Genomic DNA, 25,188 nt, shown 5'->3' with positions numbered 1-25,188 from the left:
TAATAATAATAATAATAACAATAATAATAATAAGAAGAAGAAGAAGAAGAAGAACAACAACAACAGTAAACTTTTGTTTTGCAGATTTGCCCTACAGTTCAGAAGATCAGGTGGAGGAAGCACACCGTGAGTCGTGCACACACACACACACACACACTCACTCTCACTCTCACTGATCAGATTGTAACTAGATGTTTATAAGCATGTGACCCGAATAGCTACTGAGTGTTGAGATACAGTGCACATGATCTCCTTCAACAACAACAAGAAGTACCATCAGATCCAGTTAGTGCTGAAAAACACTTCCAGTTTCTGGTAGCAAATGTTGTGTGTGATTTCTTTCTTTCTTTCTTTCTTTCTTTCTTTCTTTAGGTGTGCTTCAGTCTACTGCTGAAAGGATCCACAGGGAGGAAGAAAAGGAGTGGAGAATAAAAGAGGAAGAGGAAAGGATGAAGAAGGAGGAGGAGAAAAAAATGAAGGAGGAAGAAGAGAGGAAGAGAACGAAGGAAAAAGAGGAGGAGATGAAGAGAAAGGAGGAGGAGGAGAAGATTAAGAGAAAGGAGGAGGAGGAGATGATGAGGATGAAGGATGAGGAAAAAGATGAAGAGAAAGGAGGAGGAGGAAGAGGAGGATGAGGATGGAAAAGGAGAAGATGAAGAGAAAGGAGGAGGAAGAGGAGAGGATGAGGATGGAAGTGGAGAAGAAGAACAGGAGGATGAAGGAGGAGGAAAATGCGGTGGGTGAAGGAGGAAACCAAGAGGAGAGAACTGAGATAAGGAAAGTGGAGGAGAAAGCAGATGGAGAGATGAAGGAGGTTCAGGATGATCCACTACGCAAATACATGCTGCTGGTGATGCAGGGGAGAGAGAGAGAGGGAGAACAGGTACACACACACACACACACACACACACACACACACACACACACACACACTGAAGACATCAGTGTATGTGATCAAAAGCGTTTTTTTTTCTTTTCAGAAGAAAGACGAGTCCGAGGACCAGAGTCCTGAACCAATAGTGCTGTCTGATCACAAGGACGACAGGTGAGGTGTGTGTGTGTGTGTGTGTGTGTGTGTGTGTCCAGGTGCATAGATGTGTGGAATCAATGCAGACACAATACACGTTACATTTTTCTTTACTTTCTCACACACACACACACACACACACACACACACACACACACACACACACACACACACTTTCTGTAAGTTCTTGTGCCCTGAGGATGGGTGGAGTCATTTAGGAAGAGGCCACACCCATTAGTATATTTGTTCAGTAGATCTGCAGGGTTGTTTTGTGTCCCCCTGTGTGAATAAATAAATGCCCCCCTGCACTCTAACAGGAGAGAAAACTTGAATTTCCCCCTCAATCTTCACTCACATGTACAGGGTATGAAAGTGGGCGTGTCCTGATCACCAGTGGGCGTGTCCTGATCACCAGTGGGCGTGTCCTTCGGTCAAATTTACACACTTATTACTTTATTTTTTTTAGTTGATCTGAGTACAGCATGTACACTTACCAATCTTCATTATTATTTTAATTATTATTATTAAAACAGTAATGTATTAAATTAACCCCAGTGTCTCTCTCTCTCCATCTCTCCATCTCTCCATCTCTCTCTCTCTCTCTCTCTGCAGCATCACTGCTTTTCCCCATGATGAAGCTGATGATGATTTCTGGTGATTTCATAATTGATCAGTTTTATGATTTTTGTTCTTATTATTTGCAGTTTATTGAAATAATCACATTTTTTTATTCAGTAATTTGTGTGTTTTATGTGATGTTTTTATTTATTAAAATTAAGTTTTTTTTTAAATAAACCTGTAGTTTAATATTTTAATATTAATCATCACTGTTTGTCTTCATAATTACATTCTGTATATAAAACTTACACATAAAAACTGTTAATTCACCTGTAGATTTATTTGTGTTTATTTATATATAAAGGTTTTTTCTGTTGGTTAGAAAAACAACTTTGTTCAATTTAGTGTTTTGAATAAAGAGAACAGAACATCAGTGTTTTTCATCGATTTTTTATTAAAAACACTTTTTCTAATGAGGTTAATAAAGTTTAGTGATGAACAGCTGGAATAAAGGTACAGAGATGTTACAATTAAATCTCTAATGTAACCACACACTCGTCCTCCACTCTCACTCCTAATAACACACACACACACACACACACACACACACACACACACACAGCTGTAGAAAGTGAACAGTTATAAAAGAGTAAAAAGGCAAACACTGCCTACTGAATCCGTCAGTACAAATGACTACAAACTGTTTTATATGTAAAAAAGCTCAACATTTATCTTCTAATTAAACATCAAGATATAAAAATACACTGTGAGGAGCATCAGCCTGAAACACGACTCTGGAACATGACCCGCACTTCAGCCTGAACCTGAACAGTTCAATACACAAACTAAACTAAAGTGTAATAAACTCTACAATCCAAACACACCCCAAGTTTACAACATTTCAGTATCAAACATTTTAATGGAAAAACATTTTAATGGAAAAAGTTGCAGATTTAAAGATTGGAAATGATCTAATTGTTCTAAAAACTGACGCATAATTTCACCTGTAGCAGATCATCATACAGAAATACATACAGAAAAATATCCTCTAACAACGAGGGGTACAGTAATTCAGTTTATTTCATAAAAAAACAGACGGAGAGAAATGTTCAGCTCATCTCTTTATCACACTGAAATTCACACTGTTCTGAAATTCACATGATTTCTGTCAAATGATTTATTATTAAAGTTTGTGTGTAAATAAACTGCACGTTTCCATTATTTAATTTAATCAAATAATTTTGATAAACTACATTACATCCTTTTTTTCAGTATTTTAGTAACTTGAGCAAAATTTTCTACTGTTTTTAATTCCAAGTGGAATTTAAAGATATTTTTTATTAATTATTTAATTTATTTATTTATTATTATTATTATTTTTATTATTATTATTATTACTGAATTTGTTTGAGATCTTTCTCTGCTGCTTGTCTCTGTAAACCAGAGTAATAAAATAATGGATATTAATTTTTTTTCAGAATAATTACATTCGTTTCCGTGTGTAAATGAGTCAAGCAGTGATTAACACATCGCTGTGATTTCATTTCTTTTTATTAATTAATTAATTTATTTATTATAAATTCCCAAACAAGAAAACTGAAGATTCAGATTAAAATAAATCTAGAGCTGTGTAATATGAGGGATGAATGGGACGTGTGGTGGTTTTGTAGGACATGATGCTGGTCATGTTGTCACTTAATCACTAAATCCTTCTTTACACACAAAGACATTCTACAAATTTATCAAATGAAATTTTTAATTTGTGTCCTGTTTTAAAAAAGTGCAACAGTTTGAATTATAAATGTGATCACCGAGAACCCACAAACCCTCCAAAACCCCCAGTTACAAACTGAACAGCATCAAGACACAAACAGAGCATCAGCTCCAGCGTGATGGTTAGTGCAGACAGGAAGACAGACAGACAGACAGGAAGACAGACAGACAGACAGACAGGAAGACAGACAGGCAGACAGGTGTTAGCAGCAGTGCTAGTTAGCTTTGTGCTGTCGGCCGTGTTTATACTGATTGGTATTCGGCTCCGTTGTGAACAGGATCCTTACGAGTAGGAATTGAGGCACTGTTTGGAGTTTGATTGGAGCTCCTGAAGTTCCTGCTCCTCCTTGGTTTTGATGTCTCGGTACGTGTGCATTTGACTTGCGTCCTTTAGGTACGCCCAATTCGCCGAGAGGATCATGAGGAAGTGGATCTGAGAGAGAGAGAAGCTGTTAACCACGGCCAAGAGCAAGCACACACACACACACACACACACACACACACACACACACACACACACACACACACTCAGTGCAAGAAAAGCTCAGTACATTCACACATAACATAAAAGACACATCCAAGTTTTAGTTACGATGGCAAGCAAGAGAGACAGGTGGAACAGCACCCACAACAAGCTAGCCACACACACACACACACACACACACACACACACAGGTCTATCTCCCAACATAATATAAATATTAGTATTTATATGTAGTCACTGTTATTCTGGCCCTGAACCACCTAATGATTAAACTTACACAACCTATAAACAGCAACATTGCAGTCACTCGGCCAGACAACACACACTCTTATTTTATTACTCTTATTGGGACCGTACACCTGCATTACACAGGAACCACAGCCTCTGTGACAAAATCGTTTCTTATGAGGACCTGATAAATGTCCCCACAAGGTTTAAAGAAGCAGGTATTCCCATACTTTTGAGGACTATTTGAACCCTACTCAATAATAAACACACACACACACACACACACACACACACACACACACACACACACACACAGATGCATGTTAAATCAGTAACAGGTGGAAGATGTTATGGAGGAAGGAGAAGGCAGGGCGAGGCGAGGTGGCAGCAGATGGTTAGTACGGACACATTGTGATGTGGAACAGGAACGTGAACGTGAACGTGAACGAAGCCTCGTTACTGATCGTCTAGATGGTGAATAAACGTTGCTGAAATGATGATGGAGAACGCAGATGATGGCTTCATAAACAAAGCATTTATTTTGTGTCAGAGGAAAAAAAGGCTACATTTGAGTTCAGAAGATACGGATTAAACGTTCATTAATAAAAACAAGCAAATAAAGAGAGCACTTGGCTGCCTCACGTCCCCACAGAGGGGACAGTTCTGCTTTTACACGCTATAATTATTATGATTTAGCCTCCTAATCTGAATCGCCAGACTGTAGAAGCTAACATCTTGCTAACTGAACAAATGGTGCAGTATTAGCACTCAGTTACTGTAATTAGCTGCGTAGCACTGAGCTAAAGCTAGCATACAATGCTTTAACAAATAGCTAAAATGTAGCTTAGCCCACTTAACTTATGCTAAATTCCACGCTAGTGTTATATTTTTAATATTTTACACATCTTACACACAGACCTGTCAACTTTGCAGTAAAAAAGCTGAGTGAGGTGCGTGTGTGTGCATGTGTGTGTGCATGTGTGTGTTTGGTTGTGTGTGTGTGTGTGTGTGTGTGTGTGTGTGTAAGAGACATCAGTCCGGAGTTAGCATAATGCTAAATGTTAAATGAAAATCTTTTGAATATATGCTTGTTGTCTCACATGTGAGGACTGCATTAGCTTTTTTTCGTAGTTTTAACAAAGCCTGGTTTTGTGGCGTGTGTGTGTGTGTGTGTGTGTGTGTGTGTGTGTGTTAACTGAGAACTTGTTAGCTTTATTAGCTAAGCAGTGTTAATAAACCTCTTGGCTCATCGTCTACATTAAAGCTAAGTGAGAAATTAGCATGAGGTTTATTAAACCTTTCTGTAAATCCGTTGATTTAATTTTCTGCTAGTTTTTGGATAAATAATATCTGTAGTGGTGTGTAAGATCATCAGGAAGCTGGAGAGCGTGTGAGCGAGCTGAGCTTCCTGGTCTAAAACAATAGAGTTCAATATTTACACGCTGTATCAGTTACGCTTTGGATTCTTTTCAGTTTTTACTTCATGTATTTATATATTGGTCTGTGATGATGATGATGATGATGATGATGATTTCCGTGTGAGTTTAAAACTTAGTGCAACAGTCTTCTCTGCTCTTAAACTTCAGAAGAGCAAAATTATAAGTGGTAGCCATCATGAAGATGAACTGGGGGAGGAACAGAAGAAATGTAGAAATAAAATAAATAAGTAAATAAATAAATAAGAATCAGAGTCATTATAAGGCGTTATAATGAGTTTTCATCTCAATGTTTTTGAGCTCAGTGTGCGCTGAGACGTTCTTCTCACTGTTACATCACGAAGAACAGAACAGAACAGTTCAGGATGAAAGTGTAAATCAATAAACACCTCCTGCACAAACATCTGCATGAACACCTGCATGAACACTTACCATGGAGATGACCGTAGCTCCGGCTCCAGCACATGCAACTATATACAGGTGGTAGGACAGGTAGAACTGAAACACAGGGGAAATAAACATGCTCTGTATTTTCCAGACAACATGGAACAAACTCCTGCAGGAAAAACACATCTGGCAGAAAATCTTTAAAGTTTTCACACCTGCTATAATACAGAGAACATTCAAGTACCATGACAAAATAGAACTTCTGGAGAAACCATAAAAACCTATGAACATCTGGGCAAGGAGTAACACACATACTTTAAACCCCCCAACATCCTGGTATTTAGTCTGATATCCACCACCTCCCCGTCCTACTGTCATCCCTCCTACATTCTACTACAATAATCTGTAAACTCTACACTGTAGCTACAATATTACACGATTGTACTGCACACACAAATAACTGTATCTATTGTAATTCCCACAACAATCTGGCAACCCACTGCAGCCAGGACAGGCATTTATTCCCTAAACCCCACGTACACACGTTTAATATCACGTCTGCTGTAATACCTCGTTGGAGTTACACATGTTCTGAAGATCCGAACCGCAGGCCACGCCCGGAGACGCGTCCCATGGAATAATACCTGCCAAAAACGGCAATAATAATTCATAAATAAACGATCATAAATCATAAATTATTACAATTAAAAATGCAGCTTTTTCATGAAGCAGAACAAAAATATCAATAACAGCACAGTTTAATTTTCCAGCACTACAGCACCACCTACTGGCGGTGGTTTAAATTGTGTTGTATAAATCTAAAATATATTGGTTTATTCAGGAACAATTGTAATGTTAATAAAATAGTTTATTTCATCTGAAATCATTAAAATGTAATTTTATATACTGTGTTGCGTTTTTCCATACCGTACTGCCGCATGTCCACACACACGGAGGAGTTAGCCGGAGAGCTGGAGCTCATGGACACACATGTTGACCACATGTTATAAAACAGAAACACTGGAATGGAGGAAAACCCGAAAACCCCGAGCCAAGCCACTCCAAGAACGTAGGTCAGGAACACAAACTGAAACACAGGACCATGAAATAAAAGATCTGAGACTTTTATTGTTTTTATAATTACGCCTGTGAAGCTACGCTACGTCTAATCTCTTTATTCTGTTAGTAAATTAGTGAGGAAACTGTAATCATGCTAACTAGTGACCAAGGAGAAAATCCAGCTGGAAACGTGGGCAAACCAACGTAAACACTTTCCTTATTTATCATCATACTGTTCAACTTTAATAACTACCAGGAAACCATAGAGGAGATGGAGATAGTGTGTGTGTGTGTGTGTGTGTGTGTGTGCTGGAAAGTGGAGGTAGTGTGTGGTGGGGTGTGTTGTGGAAGGTGGAGATGGGTGGAGATGGTGGCGGGGGGGTTTGGGGGTGGGGTGTCATGTGTTGTGGAAGGTGGAGGTGTTTAAGATGGTTACCATGGCGCTGATACAGCGGCCGCAGATGGTGGTCTTGAACTCGCCGTGTAGCTCCTTCACCGCACTGGTGGTGTAAAAACCCTCAGCCAGCAGGATGATCCCGTAGAGGAAGAAGAACGAAGCGATGCCATAAATCACATACTGTAACAGATAAATCCTGGAGAGGATCACACACACACACACACACACACACACACACACTTCTCTGGAGGCGTTCAAAAACATTTAAATAATGAGAAAAAAATCAAACAGCAGAAATGAAATGTAGTATTTGTATAAGTGATTTTTTTGGTTGCTATGGCGATCACTGAGATCTGTACAGGCTCATTTGCATATTCTGGAGATTGTGATGTAATAATATCAGGAATACGGAGAAACTAATGCGGATTAAAAAGTTATTGTGAGAAGTTTATATTTATTATCTTAAATCTCAGTGCAGGAGTTTTATAGGTGAACAAACTGCACAAGCTGCTTTTATTTAAACAGACAGCAGCTGAACCCCGTCTGAGACATTTCTACTCCGTGAGAATAAATCTGAGTCGTAAACCAGACAGAGCTGAGAGAAATCCTGGGACTCAGGAGTCTCTGATGATGTGCTAGAAAAGATGAAACGCCATATATAGTAAGGTGGAGAGCTGATGGAATCCGTCCATATTAGTGTAGATGTGGAGGAGAGGACAAGAGATTAGGATGAGATGAATGGAATTGAGGACAGGAGGAGCAGAGACAGCTGGAGAAGACACTGTGTCCTCCACAGACTCATTTCCTGTCTAAACCTGCTATAGCCAAGAGTTTGGAAAACACACACTTACATGTCAGTGAGAATGGTGGCGTCACTCAAGTTCCTGTAGAAGTTGTTCTCCAGGATGGAGAGAGTGCCGCTCAGAGCTACATGACCACATCCACAGAACAGAGCAACTCCTGAGAAACACAGAATGGTGGCCAGGAGAGACGCGTACGGAACGCCTCCTAAACACTTTATACAGCAGTCCAGGCAACCTGCAGATACACACACACACACACACACACACACACACACACACACACACACACACACACACATTGAGTTTTGACAAAAACCTCAACCCAGAAAACCCCTCCCCCAGGGTGAAGCATGGTGATGGGAGCAACCTGTAACCGTCATTATCCACATAAACAGAAACACACAGTTATGTATTCTCAGGTTATCAAACTGTTCTGCTTGATGATCCGATGGAAAGTCTGATCTCCATCAGATCACACACATCAGATTATTAGTGTGAAGGTGAACACAGTCAGATGTTCCTCACAACAGCAGCACAACTAATTTTCACCACCACTCACACAGCAGTCCTGAACAACTGTGTGTGTGTGTGTGTGTGTGTGTGTGTGTGTGTGTGTGTTTTCTATTCCACCTTCATTTTTCTCTGTTTAACTGTTTCCATAGTCGCTAAAACCTCATCCACCAAAAACCCCCCTTTCTCTCTCTCCCTCTTTCTCTCTCTCCCACACACACACACACACACACACACACACACACACACACACACACACACACACACTGCTGCTAGAGTGAGAGACATGCTATGAATGACAACCAGGGCCTCTTCAATTCATTGTGTGTGTGTGTGTGTGTGTGTGTGAGAGTAAAATGTTCCCAGACAAACACAATAGTAAAATGGTCACCATATGGACTGTAACACATTCGTTAAATACAAACCGGAGACACAGAGAGACAGAGAGAGACACACAGACACACACAGAGAGACCGAATGCGCTACATCTTTTAAAATTTAGCTTAGAAATGTCCACAGCTGGTCGTTATTAGCTCATTAGCACATAGCATGGTTTGCTAGCTAGCGTGTATGTTTAATGCTGGAAGGTGTGCAGTATGTAATGAGGCAGTCGTCCAGTTTCTCATCAGCTACACGTTTATCTACCAGCACATCAAAACTACTCTGTGTAGTGTGAGGAACTAGCATCATCCATTGTAAATTATAAATGTATTTATTTGCATAGTTTAAGTGTATACTATGGCTGTGTGTGTGTGTGTGTGTGTGTGTGTGTGTGTGTGTGTGTGTGTGTGTGTCCTAGTCATTACAAGGGAAAGGCTTGGATTTATTATCTTGCTCACACTCACTCATAAAAGCACACAAAAAACCTTTTTATACAGCAGGGGAACCTTCTCATGAACCTTCACACACACACACACACACACACACACACTGTACTGTAAGGCTATAACTTTTAGGGTGTACTGTTAAGGTGTACGGTCAGGCTGTATGCACTGTTAGGGTGTACTGTTGAGGTGTACTGTTAGGGTGTTAGGGTTAAGCTGAAATACTAAAACATTCAAACTTTCCAACAGTCATCCATTTTCCTCTTTAAAAATCTTTCCTTCTATTATTTATTTGGCGTGAAGGTCGCACTGACATTACTCGAGAATGTGCGAAATCAGCGATTTTTCTGACCTGAAAAAATAAAAATCCAGAAAATGTCTCGTTCCTCAGAAATCCCCGGGTTTAATCTCGATTGGCTCCACCATTAGCACGTGAGAAGCCGTGAAACCTGAGCCTCTCTTCTTCAATAAAACAAATATACCCTATACCTATAGATATAATGAGACAGAGGAGAACATACGTCTCAGCCAAACCAAGACCACAAAAACACAATTATTCTGCCAAAACACCCCGTCATTACAGTCCTGCAAAACACACACACACACACACACACACACACACACACACACACACACACAGAGTTACTATGGGACTCAGAGATCCACGTTATTATCTCAGTGTAAAACTGATTTTAAATGGGAAAATGACAAATGAGGGTGAGATGAAGGCATTAATAACCTCAGGAGTTTATTATAAACATAGAGAGAGTTATCCATCTCCTCCTCTTCATCATCATCTCCTCCTCTTCATCATCATTTCCTCCTCTGGAGCAAAATTATCCTCAGTGTCTGATATTTTAATTTCAGTTCTGCTGAATGATAAAAATAAAAGCTCATGTTTAAAGTCTGCACTGTTGCACGTGTTTTCAAGTGAAGGTCAAAGTTTCCTTGTGAGAACTTCCTTCTGGTTCCTTCCCTTTCCTTTAAATGCTCTTTAATACAATGGCAGCCTTTCTGAGTAAAAACAGTTTGGTCCTAATGAAGAACTTGAGTGGACCAAGTGAAGTGGACATCATCTCAAAGCTTCAGCATGTTGGATTTATATTTTAAAGAGACGTCATGACTGATTTAATTAGAGCAGAAATATTCAGGCAAGAGAAATAGAAACTCTGTTTTTTCTCTTTAAACTCTGTCACTGTGGTGCACACACATTTTTATTTACAAATAGTTTTACATTGACCCAGTCTGGCTGAAGATAGTGTTCAAGCCACCTGAAGTATAGAAAAGGTTTGCCAGAGTAGAAGAAGTGTCTCTTACAGAGTTCTTCTCAAATCCATAAGTTTGGATTTTTTAATGTTTTTATGAATGTCCCTGATATCTACAGAGCCAATAACCTGAACCTGTATCTAATGCTTCTGTAATGAACTTCAAACATTCAACCAAGGAAAAGCCATGGCTGGGAGAACTGGAGATCTTTAGGAGAACTGGAGATCTTTAGGAGAACTGGAGATCTGGTCCTTATTCATGACCCATTTTTATATCTTTGCTTCATGGAGTGTAACTCAGTATTCAAACTCATTAACATTTCTTCACTAATTTTCTTATAACCGTGACCTTTTTTTGTAGAAGAAATGATTTTCTTTCTCAGGTTCTAGAACATTTCTTTTCCACGTGGAGCTGTTTTTGTCAGTGTTAAAGGGGAGTGGATTTTCTCTCTTAAATACCTCTTAATTACCAATTATCTCATGACCACCTGTGTGATGATTAAACAGACTCATCTGCAGGTGAATGTTTTCTCCTCACACATTCATTGGGGTCTACTCATTTTTGTGCCACAATCTTAAATTATTTTGTGAAAATGGTTCCAATTGTGTTTTTGCTGCTGACTAATATAATTTTAAACCAATAAATCAGATTTGTATAAATATCTAATTGTACAGGATCCATAGCAAATATACATTTAAAAGAAAAAAGAGGAGAAATTGGTCAGAATTATTTATTCAGGAAACTGTGAATTTCATCACATCACCCATTTTGGATATTTGCTTCATGAAGTGAAACTCGGCTCAGTAAATGGACGCTAAGCCAGAACGCTGACTCAGCACACCACTAATCACATGTTTGGAGTTTGGGAAGGAGAGAGAACAATCACCAACCCAAAAACCAACAAACACTGCAGAAGTTTTCACCCAGAACCAAAAATACTTTATTTCCTAAATACTCAATATAATGAAAACTACACATATAGATATTAAATATACTAAATATTACAAAATGCCTAATGAACATACTGAATATAATAAATATTTATGTTTCATTGTGCAAATCAGAATCGTAATTTAAAAACTAGATGTCCATATTCATCAAAAAAGTGTGTGAAGCGATGAAGGTCTGGTTTAGGAGCATTAGACCATATTCATATTATTTAAAGTTAATACCAGAAGATTAAAATAAAATCAACATGTATGTTATTTAAATCTGATATAATGTAACATTAATCTACAGATTTATTTTTAACCCAAAAACGTCTTTTAAATGTCAAAACCTAAATATTATAAATATTCTAATAAAAAATGTGAGTTACATTCGACTCTAGAACAATAAAAGTGCACTGAAAATTCCTCAATCCTGCAGGTGCATCAGCACATCCAAACACAGCTGACCATAATGTCCTTCACACATGTTCTCACGTTCTGCTTTCGTTTTCCATAAACCATTAAAGCAGTACTCAGAATAAGCTTTTCTTTTTTCCTTCTTTTCCACAGACCTAAAGTCATGGCCCCAGGTTTCCATCTCCATCTCCGTACTGAACCTCTGAATATTCATGAAATCCAACAGCTGCCCTATTGAGCTCATTCACACCAGGAACAAGCAGGAAGAAATCCTGGAGGTTAGAGAATTAATGCTTTTAGATTTGGTGACACCAAAAGAAAATGGTTTGAAGGTCTGAACTTTTTTGAGACTTTAAATGTTCATCAGTAATGTATAAATGAATCAAGTGAATGATGTTGCAGTAAGAAGGTAAAGATGTTTGGAATAAATAAACTACTTAAAAAGGTATATTCTGCAGATGATAAACGTTTGTTTCCTGTAAGTGCTGCAGGTTAGTGAGAACTTGTTGTTAGCTTTCCTTCCATTAGCCTGGCGTTGAGAGTCGTGATTGTGACTTTATCAAACAAATCTCCAAACAGTGACAAGCAGAACATTTATTATGTAGAAAGTGAAGGACTATTTGGGGAATGAATCTGTGTATCTCAGTGGGTTCTTCATCTTCATCATCAAGCGTACGACGCGTCTCCAGCTGATCCCATTGTGGGAAGAAACACACCCACATCAGCTGCACTCTTCAGCCTGGACCCTGACTCTCTTGACCTTTGACCCTAAATCTCTCAAACCTTAGACCCTTTAGAGCTGAAGCATGTGAACCGCCAACAATGGATGTCCAGGCGCGTGGGAATTTTCACCACTGTTGCCATGGCGACGTGGACAGGATATTGATTGAACATATATAAATATTTAATTTCTTAATGACAACTAAGGAGAGAATTTTCTACTTATTATGGGATGGATACTCGATTTAAACAAATTTCAAATCTTTCTCCATAAAACTTTATACTGAAAGTACCATCAGTCATGTGAAGATCTTCAGAAGAATGTGACGGTTTACAGAGGATTTGCATCGAACAGTCGTGGAGTTCTGGCGCGAACACTAGGGACTGAAACGAGGGAAACTCTGAATCACATGCTGCTGTGGCCCATGTTACCAAAAAACAAAGTCCAAAACCCAGTGTTCATACCGCAGCTAGTGTTTAAGTGCATCGATATGGTAACTGAGTAAACATATCAGGAACTTCTTCAGTCAGCAACGCTGAGAAGGAAACAGGAATCAGAGCGAATTCTGCTCTGGAGTTGTTTTTCAGGCAGGCACTCAGAGGTTTGGCTTGGCTGAGAAGAAGCTGTAGAGTTTCCTTCTGAGTCAAATGCTTCACTACACAAGCTGTGTGTGTGTGTGTGTGTGTGTGTGTGTGTGTGTGTGTGTTGGCGTGTGAAACCTTACAGATCTGCCAAGATCTTTGGCAAAGCCCCTCCTCTGGCTCCAGACCAGCAGCTTAGCTAGCATTTGATCTGTCGCCTGAAAGACCACATTTCTTGGGTTTACTTGTCAAATTGTCAAGTTCATTCCCCAAAAACAACGATTGACATTTTAACCAGCTTCAGAATCATTCAGCTTGTGAGGAACGTCTCGGAGGTGTTCAGACGCAGCTGTTCAGGCTGACGCTATGATCGAGATGATCTTCAGCACTAGAACAAGCTCTGAACAAGTAGACGTCTCTTTTATTTAAGCGTTTGCTATTTTCTATTGGAAAATATTTAAAAGCTGTGAATCGGATGAGAAGAAAATGACAAAAGCCAAATCCAGACCTCACAAGGGTAATTCATACTTTATCTGATCATATAAACACCATCACTGTTCTCTAAACCAGAATAAAAGTGTGCTGATGAGAAGTGCACCACCTATCTGCCACTGTGGGCCCCTGAGCAGGGCCCTTAACCCTCCACTGCTCAAGCATATAAATAATATAAAAGTCTTTCTGGATACATGTAAACATGTTCCATCATTTCAGAACAGGAACCCAACACTGCTGAGATCATCATCTCCTCAGTGAAGCATGCTGGTGGGAGCATCAGGTTGATCTTTTGGCCTCTTCACCAGTTCCTCGGTATACGTGTGGATTTTCCAGCATGCTGCACTTTTTTCAGCTGAATAAACAATAAAACGAATTAATGGAATTCCAACATGGAAAAACCTTGAAATCGTTCTTTAGAAAGGAAGTGAAATGTTCAGTATTATTATTTCTGTTCCCTGTATGAGTTCTCTTTATTAGACAGCTGGCATTAGATCATCTGCTCATCTGCTCTGAGAACATCAGATTCAGGTCCTGGCATTTTCTCCCTGAATGATCAGCAGGATCTTCAGACAGTTCAGCCTACACAACTTTCCCAGACTGGAGTATTTGAGCTGTTGCTTGTGTTCCTCAGCAGTGCAGTGGTTAATGTGGCCTGCTGTGCTCATGGGACCTGCATGCTATTGAGTTTCCTGCAGCTGTCCATCCATCTGGAGAAAAACGTCTAGCTATGTGAGAAATTCTCATCCAAACTCAAGCGAGGTGACTTTTCAACAGCGTGATGCTTCTGAACTCTTCTCGTTACACGCTCTTCACTCATGTCCTGCAGCAGTTCCTCTCTGGTGTCCCTCGTTCCTCACTGGAGAATCAACATCACATGCATCTGAATCACAGAAGATCCTAAAGGGTGAATCACTCGGGTTATGTAACAGGATGGAAAAAAACTGCTTTTCGAGAAGGATTTTTAACTGGGGGAAAGAACTGAGAACATGTGCTCCTCATAGAGCAGCTCTGAGCTCAACACACAGACTGAAAGTACCAATGGTGAGGAGTAAATCTGCTTCTGTGGTGATTTTCTGGTGTGTTGATGAAGATCCTCTGGACTGAACTCCACATGGTTTGAATCATAACATTTCCAACTTGCTGAAGGTCAAATCTGTCTCACTGAACACTTTTATCCTATAAAGAGGTGTCTGAAATTCATTCTGCACGGCCCGACTGGCACGTGAAGCCACGTAGGTCTGGTATCTCCACTCGTTCGGGGTGCAGATGAAGTTGATATTGTGGTTAGGAAGGTGTTTTTTGTCTTACTGAAGTAGCAGCAGTGGAGAACGAGTCGAGCACAAAGAGCCGTCTGTAGAAAATGAAAGTGTCCTCTGTGGGAACTCGGCCAGGAACCCAGAGCCTTCACAACAAGCTTTCAAGCTGCTTCACAAAGGCTGCATTTGAATGATTTCTCAGTGACTTGCCCTCTCCACGTCCCCCGAGTGCAGATTTAACGCTCGTCCTGCTGCACAGGAAGTGATGTGAGAAGGACTGATATCTCTGGGTTTTATATATGAAGACACCATGCATCTGGAAGAGCACAAACATCTACATCTTCTCTACATCACACAAGATGAAGCGAATTAGATAATACAGTGAAAGTGTAGAGGATCATGGGTAATCTAACCAGCCCAAAACTTTCACTACTAGTGGAGTGGTAAATAATAAGGGAACTGTAATATGGCCAGATGGGTTACACAATCACGCACACACACACACACACACACACACACACACACACACACACACACACACACACACACACACAGAAAATCTAACATTGACCCTTTTGGCTTTCCACAACACATACTTTCATCCAATCCTGAAATCACCTCCATATTGTTGTGTGTGTGTGTGTGTGTGTGTGTGTGTGTGTGTGTGTGTGTGTGTGTCTCCCATCTAGGACTTTCTGGAAATGTGCAGGCAGAACAAAACGAAGCATCTGACGCTGACTCTTTATGTTTGTACAAAGAGTGACATGAAAAAGTGTGTGTTCCATTAGTGCTGTCCATGACTGTGTTTTTTGTATAATGAAGTCATCTTGTAACACACACACACACACACACACACACACACACACACACACTTCACATATGACTAATGAAAGTTGAAAATTCACCTCCTACATTTTAATTTCTCCCAAGAAAGCTGAGGTTATTCCCAACATGGAGGACGTCTGTAAAGTGGAAAACGTCAGCGTTTGGATTGTATTTTATGACAGCAGTAAACATCTGCTCTCCAAGTCCTCATTACCCAGAGCTCCGATTCGCTGAAGGAAACCATGGTTCTTACGTTTCTCCTCATGAACACTACTGGAATGTAAAAGTGTTTGAGTTGCAGATGAATGGTTTTAGGAAGGACGTTTGAGAACACTGGTGTGGACGGAAGCTGGACTATCAAGACCTGTATTATCAGGGGGTAGGTATTGGTGGTTCAGTGGTTTAAGCTCTGGGCTACTGAGCAGAAGGTCAGGGGTTCAAGTCCCAGCACTGCCAAGCTGTTACTCTTCGGGCCCCTGAACAAAGGCCCTTAACTCTCAGGAGTGAAGAATCATGTCTGACCCCAACTTACAAACATCACTGAAATATGAAATATTTTTTTTAATGAAGTACACGTCAAGGCTCTTCTCTGTTCTGGCACCGAGGTGGTGGGATGAACTTCCCCTACATGTCTGAACAGCAGAGTCCCTGACTATCTTCAAGCGATGGGTGAAGACCTTCAACTTTTGCCAATCAATCATGATGCCGATCTTTCGGTGCTGATCAGCAAAACCGATTAATTGGTTGATTTCTCACACAATTGCACTGGATATCTGTGGATGCAGGAGCATGAATTATGCCTTCACTTGAACTAGGAGACCCAAACCTGTTCCAGCATGACACTGCTCCTGGGCACAAAGCAGCTCCATGAAGGTCTGCTGTACATGTGTCGGAGTGGAAGATCTCCTGCTATAAAACTCTGAGTAAACCCTGTTGAACACAGTTTCTCCAAAGCAGCATGCAGACTTTCAGCTCAGAACCTGATGGAAACTAATGTGGATGTAGAGAATCTCTGGATTTAATAAAAATTAAAAAGAAAAACAAGTCTGAACAATAAATCAACAAATCAGACATGGCCAAACACTGTGATGACTGTTACTGTGTGTGTGTGTGTGTGTGTGTGTGTGTGTGTGTGTGTGTGCATGTGTGTGTGCATGTGCGTGTGTGTGTGTGTGTGTGTGTGCGTGTGTGTGTGCACGTGTGTGTGTGTGTAAACAGCACAGAGAGGGAGTGAGTAAGAGTTTCCGAGACCCTGCTGTGTCTGGAGTTCATACGATGGACATTTTCTCAGCACTAAAATGTCGTCCGGACCACAGTGAAGAAGGTACACAGGAACATGACTGTGTCTCACATGGACGTCCTGATCATCACTTACAAACAACCATCACCAGATATCATCATCATCAGGAACTCTGAGGAACATGGGAGACGAGGGAGAAAGATGCAACTTGAGACAAACAAACAAACAAACACACACACACACACACACACACACACACACACACACACACACACACACAAGACTGCTTTACCCCATCTGACTCACAGTCCTCTTAAAGTCTTATAGCCTTTTAAACCTGCTGAAGACTTTATGTGGCACCGCTCACATCATATCCCACAATCCCTCAGCAACAACAACACAAACAACACACAACAACACAAACAACACAACAACAAATTTAGACTAATTACATCATTTAGAATTTATTTAGATGTAAGCATTTCTGGATTAAAATGCAGTTGCTTGTGTGTGTGTGTGTGTGTGTGTGTGTGTGTGTGTGTGATATTGACCTCCAGTTTGACGACCGACCCTCTGACTGTGCAAACATGGTCAAACAAATTCGCAGTGAATAATCCATATTCAAGGAAAAATCCAGAATTTACCAAACCAGATGTAACTAATCCCGAACACGCACATCTGGAATAAACTGAACTCCAGATGCTGAATTTCCACATCCTGATTCAAGGAGGCATCAGTCTGGTCTACCCAAATTCAAAATGTAATCCTGAGTTTATTAATAAAGTGGGAAAAGTCCATCTGCATGTATATAATCCGGATTGAATGCACGCGGACCGTGGAAGTGCGCGCGCGCGCCTGAACATCCGGAGCGCGGATGAAGACTTTTATGCGCTCATGTGGGATTTAGATCTTTAAGCTTTTTATTATTATTATTACAAAGTGCATTAAACAGGGCACGAGAAGACACATCTTCACTGGGTTCTGAGGAGCAGCATGATCATCTCGGAACAGAGAGGTGAAGAAGTTGGAGACGTGGGAGAACTTTTTCTCCTGACTTCATGCACAGTTACACACTTCAATAAGAATGTGTGTGTGTGTGTGTGTGTTGCATGCATCCCCTCGCTCTTTTCGTCCCTAATCGCGTTATTCCATTAGAACTCTAATCCGGATCACAAACCCCGTGCGCGTGCACGTGATGCCAAACACACACTAATGCACTAAATACAGAGAGACACAATTTCATAAACATCTCTACATACCCATGGTGACTCCTCAGATGTGTCTCTGTGCAGGGGGAACAGCAGAAGAGTGTGTGAGACTGTGAGTGAGTGTGTGTGTGTGTATGTGCACTGAAAGCGGCCGCTTTAGGAGGACTCCCTCTGACGTCACACTGGAACAACCACGCCCCTCATTGTTCACCCCTGAAGCCAGCCACCCCTCTCCCAGCCCAACAACCCCCACCCCCGACCCCCAACTCCCCAGCCAACACACACACACACACACACACACACACATTCTCAGACCAGATCACAGTTGAGTGAACAGTTTCTGTGGAGGATCAGGAACAGGAAGGAATGAGGAGACACGTTTCCCGAACGAGACAGAAGAAGTGATTCAGAAACGACCCACGAGTGTGTTCACACACACACACACACACACACACACACACACACACACACACACACACACAGTGATTGTCGTGTGTTGTTATGACCAGCAGAGGGCAGCACGTTTGTGTGTGTGTGTGTGTGTGTGTGTGTGTGTGTGTGTGTGTGTGTGTTACCGCTGCTGTGTGTGTATTTAACCACACAGGGGCATAAGTGCGTCAACTCACAGGGAGTAATGAGAACAGACACACACACACACACACACACACACACACACACACACGCTCCTAACACAGTATTAGCTGCTGTTGTCTCAGAAACTCAATCCGGTTCACTCCTCTATATGTGTGTGTGTGTGTGTGTGTGTGTGTGTGTGTGTCTATTACACTCCTCATCACCTCTCACCAAATAACAACACACTTCATTTGTGGTGTGTGTTAATGAGTGTTGAAGGGAAACACAAGTGACTCGGCCTCGTTACATTCCTGATTTCTGTGTGTGTGTTTTTAATGATCTTCATCACAAGAAATCTGCAATCCTCTTATTGATGCTCCCGTGGCCCTGTTACCATGGAAACAATGTTTACAGCCCTACGGCGAGCTAAAAATGACTTGCGTGTGTGAGATGACACACACACACACACACACACACACACACACACACACACACACACACATATCCAAACTCAGGCCATGGATTATGTTTGGATTCCACTGATACAGGTGTAAAACAGGTGTAAATGAGGTGTGTGTGTGTGTGTGTGTGTGTGTGTGTGTGTGTGTGTGTGTGTGTGTGTCATATTGTTACTCTCAGTCACAAATAAATCAGGTTTGAACTGTCTGTATCACTGCTTTGAAAGCCCCGGTGAACGTCTGCTCACGTGTCCAAGACAAGACACTGGATGTGTGTAAACAGGGACAGGGACAGGGACAGGGTTCAGACAGATTTCACTCAGAACATAACGAGGTGTGAAATCCAGCGTGTGTTTACAGAGATACGTACGCCATGTTTGGGTTTGAGGTGTCTGAGGAGATGCGAGCTGAACACGGGCCCTGAGTCCGACCCGAGTCAGAAAACATGGTCTAATATTACAACAATTACAATGATGATGATGATGATGATGATGATGATGATGATGATCAGCAGGCTGGAACAGAACATGATTACACCTGTCAGTATTCACTCATTTTCAGCACATACACAATGTACTGACGCTTTTCCTCTGATCTTCACTACAGTCAATAAAGCACGAGTAATGAGAGTGTGTTCTGAGCTTCTGAGGTGTATCTCAGCCACTCTGAGCTACATCAGCTACAGAAGCCCTGTGGTGATTATCCTGGGGAGGTCAGTGTTCTTCTACTCATCTCCATGCTGATGTTCTCCTCCTCAGACTTGCTCCAGAGCTCAGTATCAGTTTGGGTTTCTGTGTAAGAAAGATTTTCACTTAAAATAACAAAAAAATCACATTTACAGATTAAATGACACTGTTTTTTAGTTTTGGTCTGATTCATGAGCTGTGTGTGTGTGTGTGTGTGTGTGTGTGTGTGTGTGTGTGTGTGTGTGTGGTGAAGATAGGCGACTCTGAGGTGGTACGTGTAGCTATGAAGAGCACTGTGTTTCCACAGCAACCAGAAGGAGAAGGAAATGAAACAAATATGAATGACTCCCTGAAGGAAACATGCAAACACACACACACACACACACACACACACACACACACACACACACACACATTGCATTACATTTATTACACAGTCCCACTCACTGAGAGAGACATCTAAAAAATGATGAATTAAAATAAATAACGTGTCCCCACAAAGTCAAAACTGTCACAATTTCATGTTTGTGTTTAATAACACCCCCCCCACACACACACATACATACACACACACACACACACACACACACACACACACACACACACACACAAAATTCTCCTAGGATTCGCTGAACCTTGTGCTCGAAGTCATCATGATGATCTTGGATTTGTTCTTCTATCATGGATGCTGCAATCATCATCAGCTCTTTAACTTCTCCGCTGGAAGCTGAATAAACGAGGACTCGAGGTGACGTATGGACTGCAATGTTGAGAAAACTGGGGGAGAGTTCAGCATGCTATAAGAGAAGGTCAGTGTATTTCCAGTGTGATGTGCAGATCCTCAGCAGATACTGAGATATCTACATTTTACTTTTAATCCACTGAAGGTTAAAGATCCTAGTGGCAGGTGAGATGAAGGGGTGAACACACCAAGGGCAGAGCCTCCATCACATATACTTTACTTGCTCACATAAAATCGACTGTGTTGTGGTTCACATCTCAGGGGGCTTTGGCTTTACTGAGAACCTCTTCCAGCTCTGAGTATGGAGTGGGAATTTACACTTAAGACCCAGAATTGAAAAGACATACATTGTGACTTGTCAGTTCTCCATTCCTGGATATGGTCCACCTGGGAATTCCCAGAGCTGCCAGGGGATTTAGTATTTATTAAAGACCTGGAGGCATTCTGGAGGAACACAAAGGTCCACCATCTAGAGCATGGAGGCTAACGGAATGTTAAACAGGGATAGCTGGGCTTTTAAAAGAGAGCTGAGAGGCATGTAGGTCTAATCTCCATTGCTTCACTCTCAGATATCCAGTCCCGTCTCAGCTTCAGGGTTAATGGTATGTGGTGTTTTGTTTATTCATGTGTATATTAGAAGTTTAACTGATTTGGAAAAATAAGAAACTTCTGTCCAAGTGACTCATTCTTCAACATGACATGGTTATCCATGTATTTGTGGAAGTGGTAGCCCAGTGTTGAACTTCAGATCAAAAGGTCTTAAGTTCAAATCCCACCACCACCAAGCTGCCACGGCTGGGCCCTTAAACAAGGCCCTTAATCCTCACCTGCTCAGTTGTATAAAGAAGATAAGTTGCTCTGGATAAGAACGTCTCAAAAATGCGGTAAATGTAAATCCAAGCGAGCCACTGAAGTCCAGGTTCTCCCACATAACAGGACCATGAGATCTGAAAGAACACATCAGGACACGTGTAAGACGTTGCACCTATGAGATGCCAATGTACTGCATATTTTAGATCTCTAAAGCGTTTAGGTCTCACCTGGAGCACATGGACCACAGTCCTGATTCAACTCAAAGCTTCCCAGTTATATCTCGTCTTATATTCACATTACATGTGTGTGAATTCATCATCAGGAGCAACAAACAGCAAAGCAAACGTTAAAATATCTACAATTATAAATAAATTCTAAACTCACGTGTCGCGTACGTGATTAATATTAAAGGATTAGCAGATTGATTGGGTCTGGATCTGAATCTACAGCAGTACACTGAGCTCATGACATTGTTTTCAGTGAATTATTGGAAATGTGCCTATGGCCATTCGCTCACTCGCTCTATCAGCTAATCAATACCACAGCCCTGCTGTGAGACCAATCATCTCCCCAAACCTGCTCATACAATGTGTCCTACAAACACTCACATTCAGAGAGAACTCATCTGAGCTGCACTCACGCACGGCAGCTGGCTGGTTTAGCAGTGAGAAACGAGGAGACGTCAGGTAACCAAGGTAACCTGAAAGAGTAATAAAGTGGTGAAGTATAAAGTGCTAAAGCAGAAGCAATAGTTGCACTGGCCATGTGCAGGACCACAGCAGGGATTTCCCTATAAAATCTGCAATTCCTGCCAGATCTCCAGCTGTGCACTTCAGCTCTGCCTACTGATAGAAAGAGAAAAAGCTGAGAATATTTCACCAGGAAGTTCTGCCTCCTGCCCCCCAGCAACAGCTTTATAATATCCAGACTGATTACAACATAAACATTTCGAAACTATTCTACATGCACATCTTCTGGACAGCCTGCACCATCCAGAGACCCATCACCCTTAAAGTGTTGATCTGGGTTTAAGTCTGATCTTCATGAGAAGTGCTCAATGTTCTAAACAGTGTGTGATGAGACCAGACTAATTCCTGAAGGTGGTGAATGAGATCAAAGCCATAGACAAAGTTGTTTTGCTCCTGCATCTGTGATTCACCATAGTTCATCTGCTGGAGAAACAAGCTCCAGGAAAAAACCCCAATGAGTCTTATTTAATTATAAAATGTATTAAAAAAAAAAAAAAAAACAGGAAATCATTTTAATCCTCGTATTTACATCCATAAACATCTGTTATGCCTTTTCTTGTGTTACCTTCAACGTTTTAACACAAGTTTTATTCTGAAATGTCTACGATGACAGTTTCTTCTGCCTGAGCAGGTCTCAACACGCCCATATTCAAATAAGTGGGAGTGGCTAAACCAGAAACTGAAAAAAAACCCGTCAGAATAACAACAAAATATATACAAAAACAAAAGATGACAAATGTCTGCATTGCATTCCAAACTAAATCACACAAATAACAACATTACACACATTTATATAATAAATATACAAGAAATCTAAAGATGAAATTACATCTGCTCTGATCTGTGCAGCAGTTCCTCACTGCAGAAGATCAGGTTCTCACCCTGGGGGTGGTGCTTGAGCACTTTCTATTCTGATCAGGTCCATGATGCATCACCACGGCATGGTCTAGTTGGACAATCTTGAGTTCATACTCAACACTTTCACTAACCTCCTTGTTTTCATGAGCATCAGAAGAACGAGTCTGAAGCCCATCAGGTAAATTCCAGGAGGTTTAGTTGAGGCAGATGGTGTTACTGTGGTCTAAACCCTGCTAAGTGCAGTGATCCTTCACCTGGTTATTTATGGTCTTCCTACAATCAACACAAGGTGACATGGAGCATTACTTCACTCTGGAGGGCAATGAGTTAAATTGGTGAAATTGCCCAAAGACCACTGGACCTCCATAAAAGTGTAGGCAGGAAGATTAGACAATGATGCAGATGTTCTGTCCCACAAACAGAGAGTTTCTCCAGTATAGTGTGCATATGGATTCAGTTGTTGTGGATGTAATAGTGATTTCTTTCCTACTGCTGCCACCTGCAACTTCTACGTCCTCATTGTCATGAACTACTGCATAAACTGGCCTTGAGTGTATTTCTGTTACTGATGCAGTAAAACAGGGAATCAGATGAGTCTCTCTTTCAGCTTCTACTTTAGATCTAATAATAAGTTCTGCTGTGGCCTGGACCAGTTTATAATCCTCCTGGTGCTGGAGATCTGACTCCAGGTCCTGCTGGTCTCCTATCCTCTGTGTTGTATCTCCCCATGTGACTGTTTTCTCAATAAAAATTATTTTGAGATATTTGAGATTCAAACAAAAGATTTTCTGGTCCTGATTTCTTGTTTTAACACCCGTGTTTTTATCATTCAGCTCCATTTGAATTCACTTTTTAAAACCAAACGTCTTCCACGTTAAAGCCGTCTCATTAAGGAGGTTTAGGAATGGTGAAGAATCGATACGGTGATGGACACTAGCCACGTTCAGGAGTGTGTCACGCTCCACATTATGCAACGCCACGTCGCTTGAACACAGCGATCAATAAACCATGACACGATGGCCATTCTGCTACAGAATCGTATTTATTCGTCTGGAATGGATTTCGAACTTCAGCTGCAGATCAAATCGAAGAAATGTGGCGGAGAATCTCAACCTTCACTGCAGGAGCATCTCATGGAGATTTCACATGTTTCTAACTGATGGATATATTAATCATTTGTAATGATGCAACAAATTGAACACTTGGGTATTTTTCTGTTGATCTAATAATGGAGTTCTTCTCCATCTGGTGTAATCAAACAGAAGATTTCCTTTTAAATCAGTCTGCATTAAGATCATCAAATAAAATCAGTCCTGTACAGACTTACAGATGAAATGCATCAACTGGGAAATAAGTGAAATGTTCTTGTTCCTCCCACAGACGTCTGGAGCTGACAGTAGGCAAAAGGTCACATGGTACAGGATTTAATGGCCAATTAAAGCTGCTGTAACTGCAGCCAGGGGCATTTTCATAAAGATGTCTAGTGACCTTGAAACCTTCTGTTCCTCATATCCTTGTTTTTCTACATGTGATTTTACTATCTGGATAAAAACACAAAGCCTGACCAGTCATAAGACCTTCTAGATAAAACTTCAAGAAAAGGTTGTGCAACTTTTTTAAGTGTCTCCATAAAGCCAGCTGCAGATCCCCTGATGGCTCTTCACCCTCACTGGCTCAGTGATACACACATAACACACACCGTTATTATGATATCCAGGTGGTCGATCTCTGCACAAAGCCGCCTGTCTGTAGAAATCTGTTTCATCGATCCGTACGAGGACACAAACCAACGCTTAAATCTCTGATGCACATTATAAAGAGGAACATGGCACCTCCTGATTTATCTTCTCAGAAGACAGGAATCCTGACTCCCACATGGACGGGC

At 41.0% G+C, this 25,188-nt stretch overlaps 2 protein-coding genes and 1 long non-coding RNA gene across 4 annotated transcripts in view; 1 reads left to right on the top strand and 2 right to left on the bottom strand.

The window, feature by feature from the left end:
- ofd1 (OFD1 centriole and centriolar satellite protein) overlaps positions 1 to 2,018 on the top strand; it is an 11,115-nt gene extending 9,097 nt beyond the window's left edge. The window contains 5 exon segments of the mRNA XM_046844946.1: positions 85 to 126; positions 373 to 521; positions 614 to 883; positions 981 to 1,045; positions 1,640 to 2,018. Of these exon segments, the coding sequence (XP_046700902.1) occupies positions 85 to 126; positions 373 to 521; positions 614 to 883; positions 981 to 1,045; positions 1,640 to 1,685 (572 nt within the window). The 3' untranslated portion in view covers positions 1,686 to 2,018.
- A 1-nt stretch (position 2,019) lies between these two features.
- On the bottom strand, positions 2,020 to 18,632 carry gpm6bb (glycoprotein M6Bb). Of its 2 annotated transcripts, none has more exons than XM_046840449.1 (7): positions 18,476 to 18,632; positions 8,201 to 8,387; positions 7,389 to 7,545; positions 6,821 to 6,980; positions 6,464 to 6,537; positions 5,939 to 6,004; positions 2,020 to 3,791 (listed from the first exon to the last, which is right to left on the bottom strand). In XM_046840449.1, exons 1-7 carry the CDS (start codon positions 18,477 to 18,479, stop codon positions 3,642 to 3,644), a joined length of 798 nt encoding a protein of 265 aa, XP_046696405.1. In that variant the 5' UTR covers positions 18,480 to 18,632; the 3' UTR covers positions 2,020 to 3,641. The 2 variants fall into 2 exon arrangements, with proteins under 2 accessions (XP_046696405.1, XP_046696414.1); XM_046840458.1 differs by lacking the exon at positions 2,020 to 3,791 and adding an exon at positions 4,587 to 5,695.
- On the bottom strand, positions 8,414 to 15,620 carry LOC124380010. The gene is made up of 3 exons (XR_006924568.1): positions 11,101 to 15,620; positions 10,226 to 10,355; positions 8,414 to 10,071 (listed from the first exon to the last, which is right to left on the bottom strand). It is a non-coding gene; the product is annotated as an uncharacterized LOC124380010 (long non-coding RNA).
- Positions 18,633 to 25,188: the final 6,556 nt, after the last annotated feature.

The sequence above is a fragment of the Silurus meridionalis genome, chromosome 3 (assembly GCF_014805685.1).
Source record: "Silurus meridionalis isolate SWU-2019-XX chromosome 3, ASM1480568v1, whole genome shotgun sequence".
Classification (NCBI taxonomy): domain Eukaryota; kingdom Metazoa; phylum Chordata; class Actinopteri; order Siluriformes; family Siluridae; genus Silurus; species Silurus meridionalis.
This window is presented reverse-complemented; position numbering and strand designations above follow the sequence as displayed.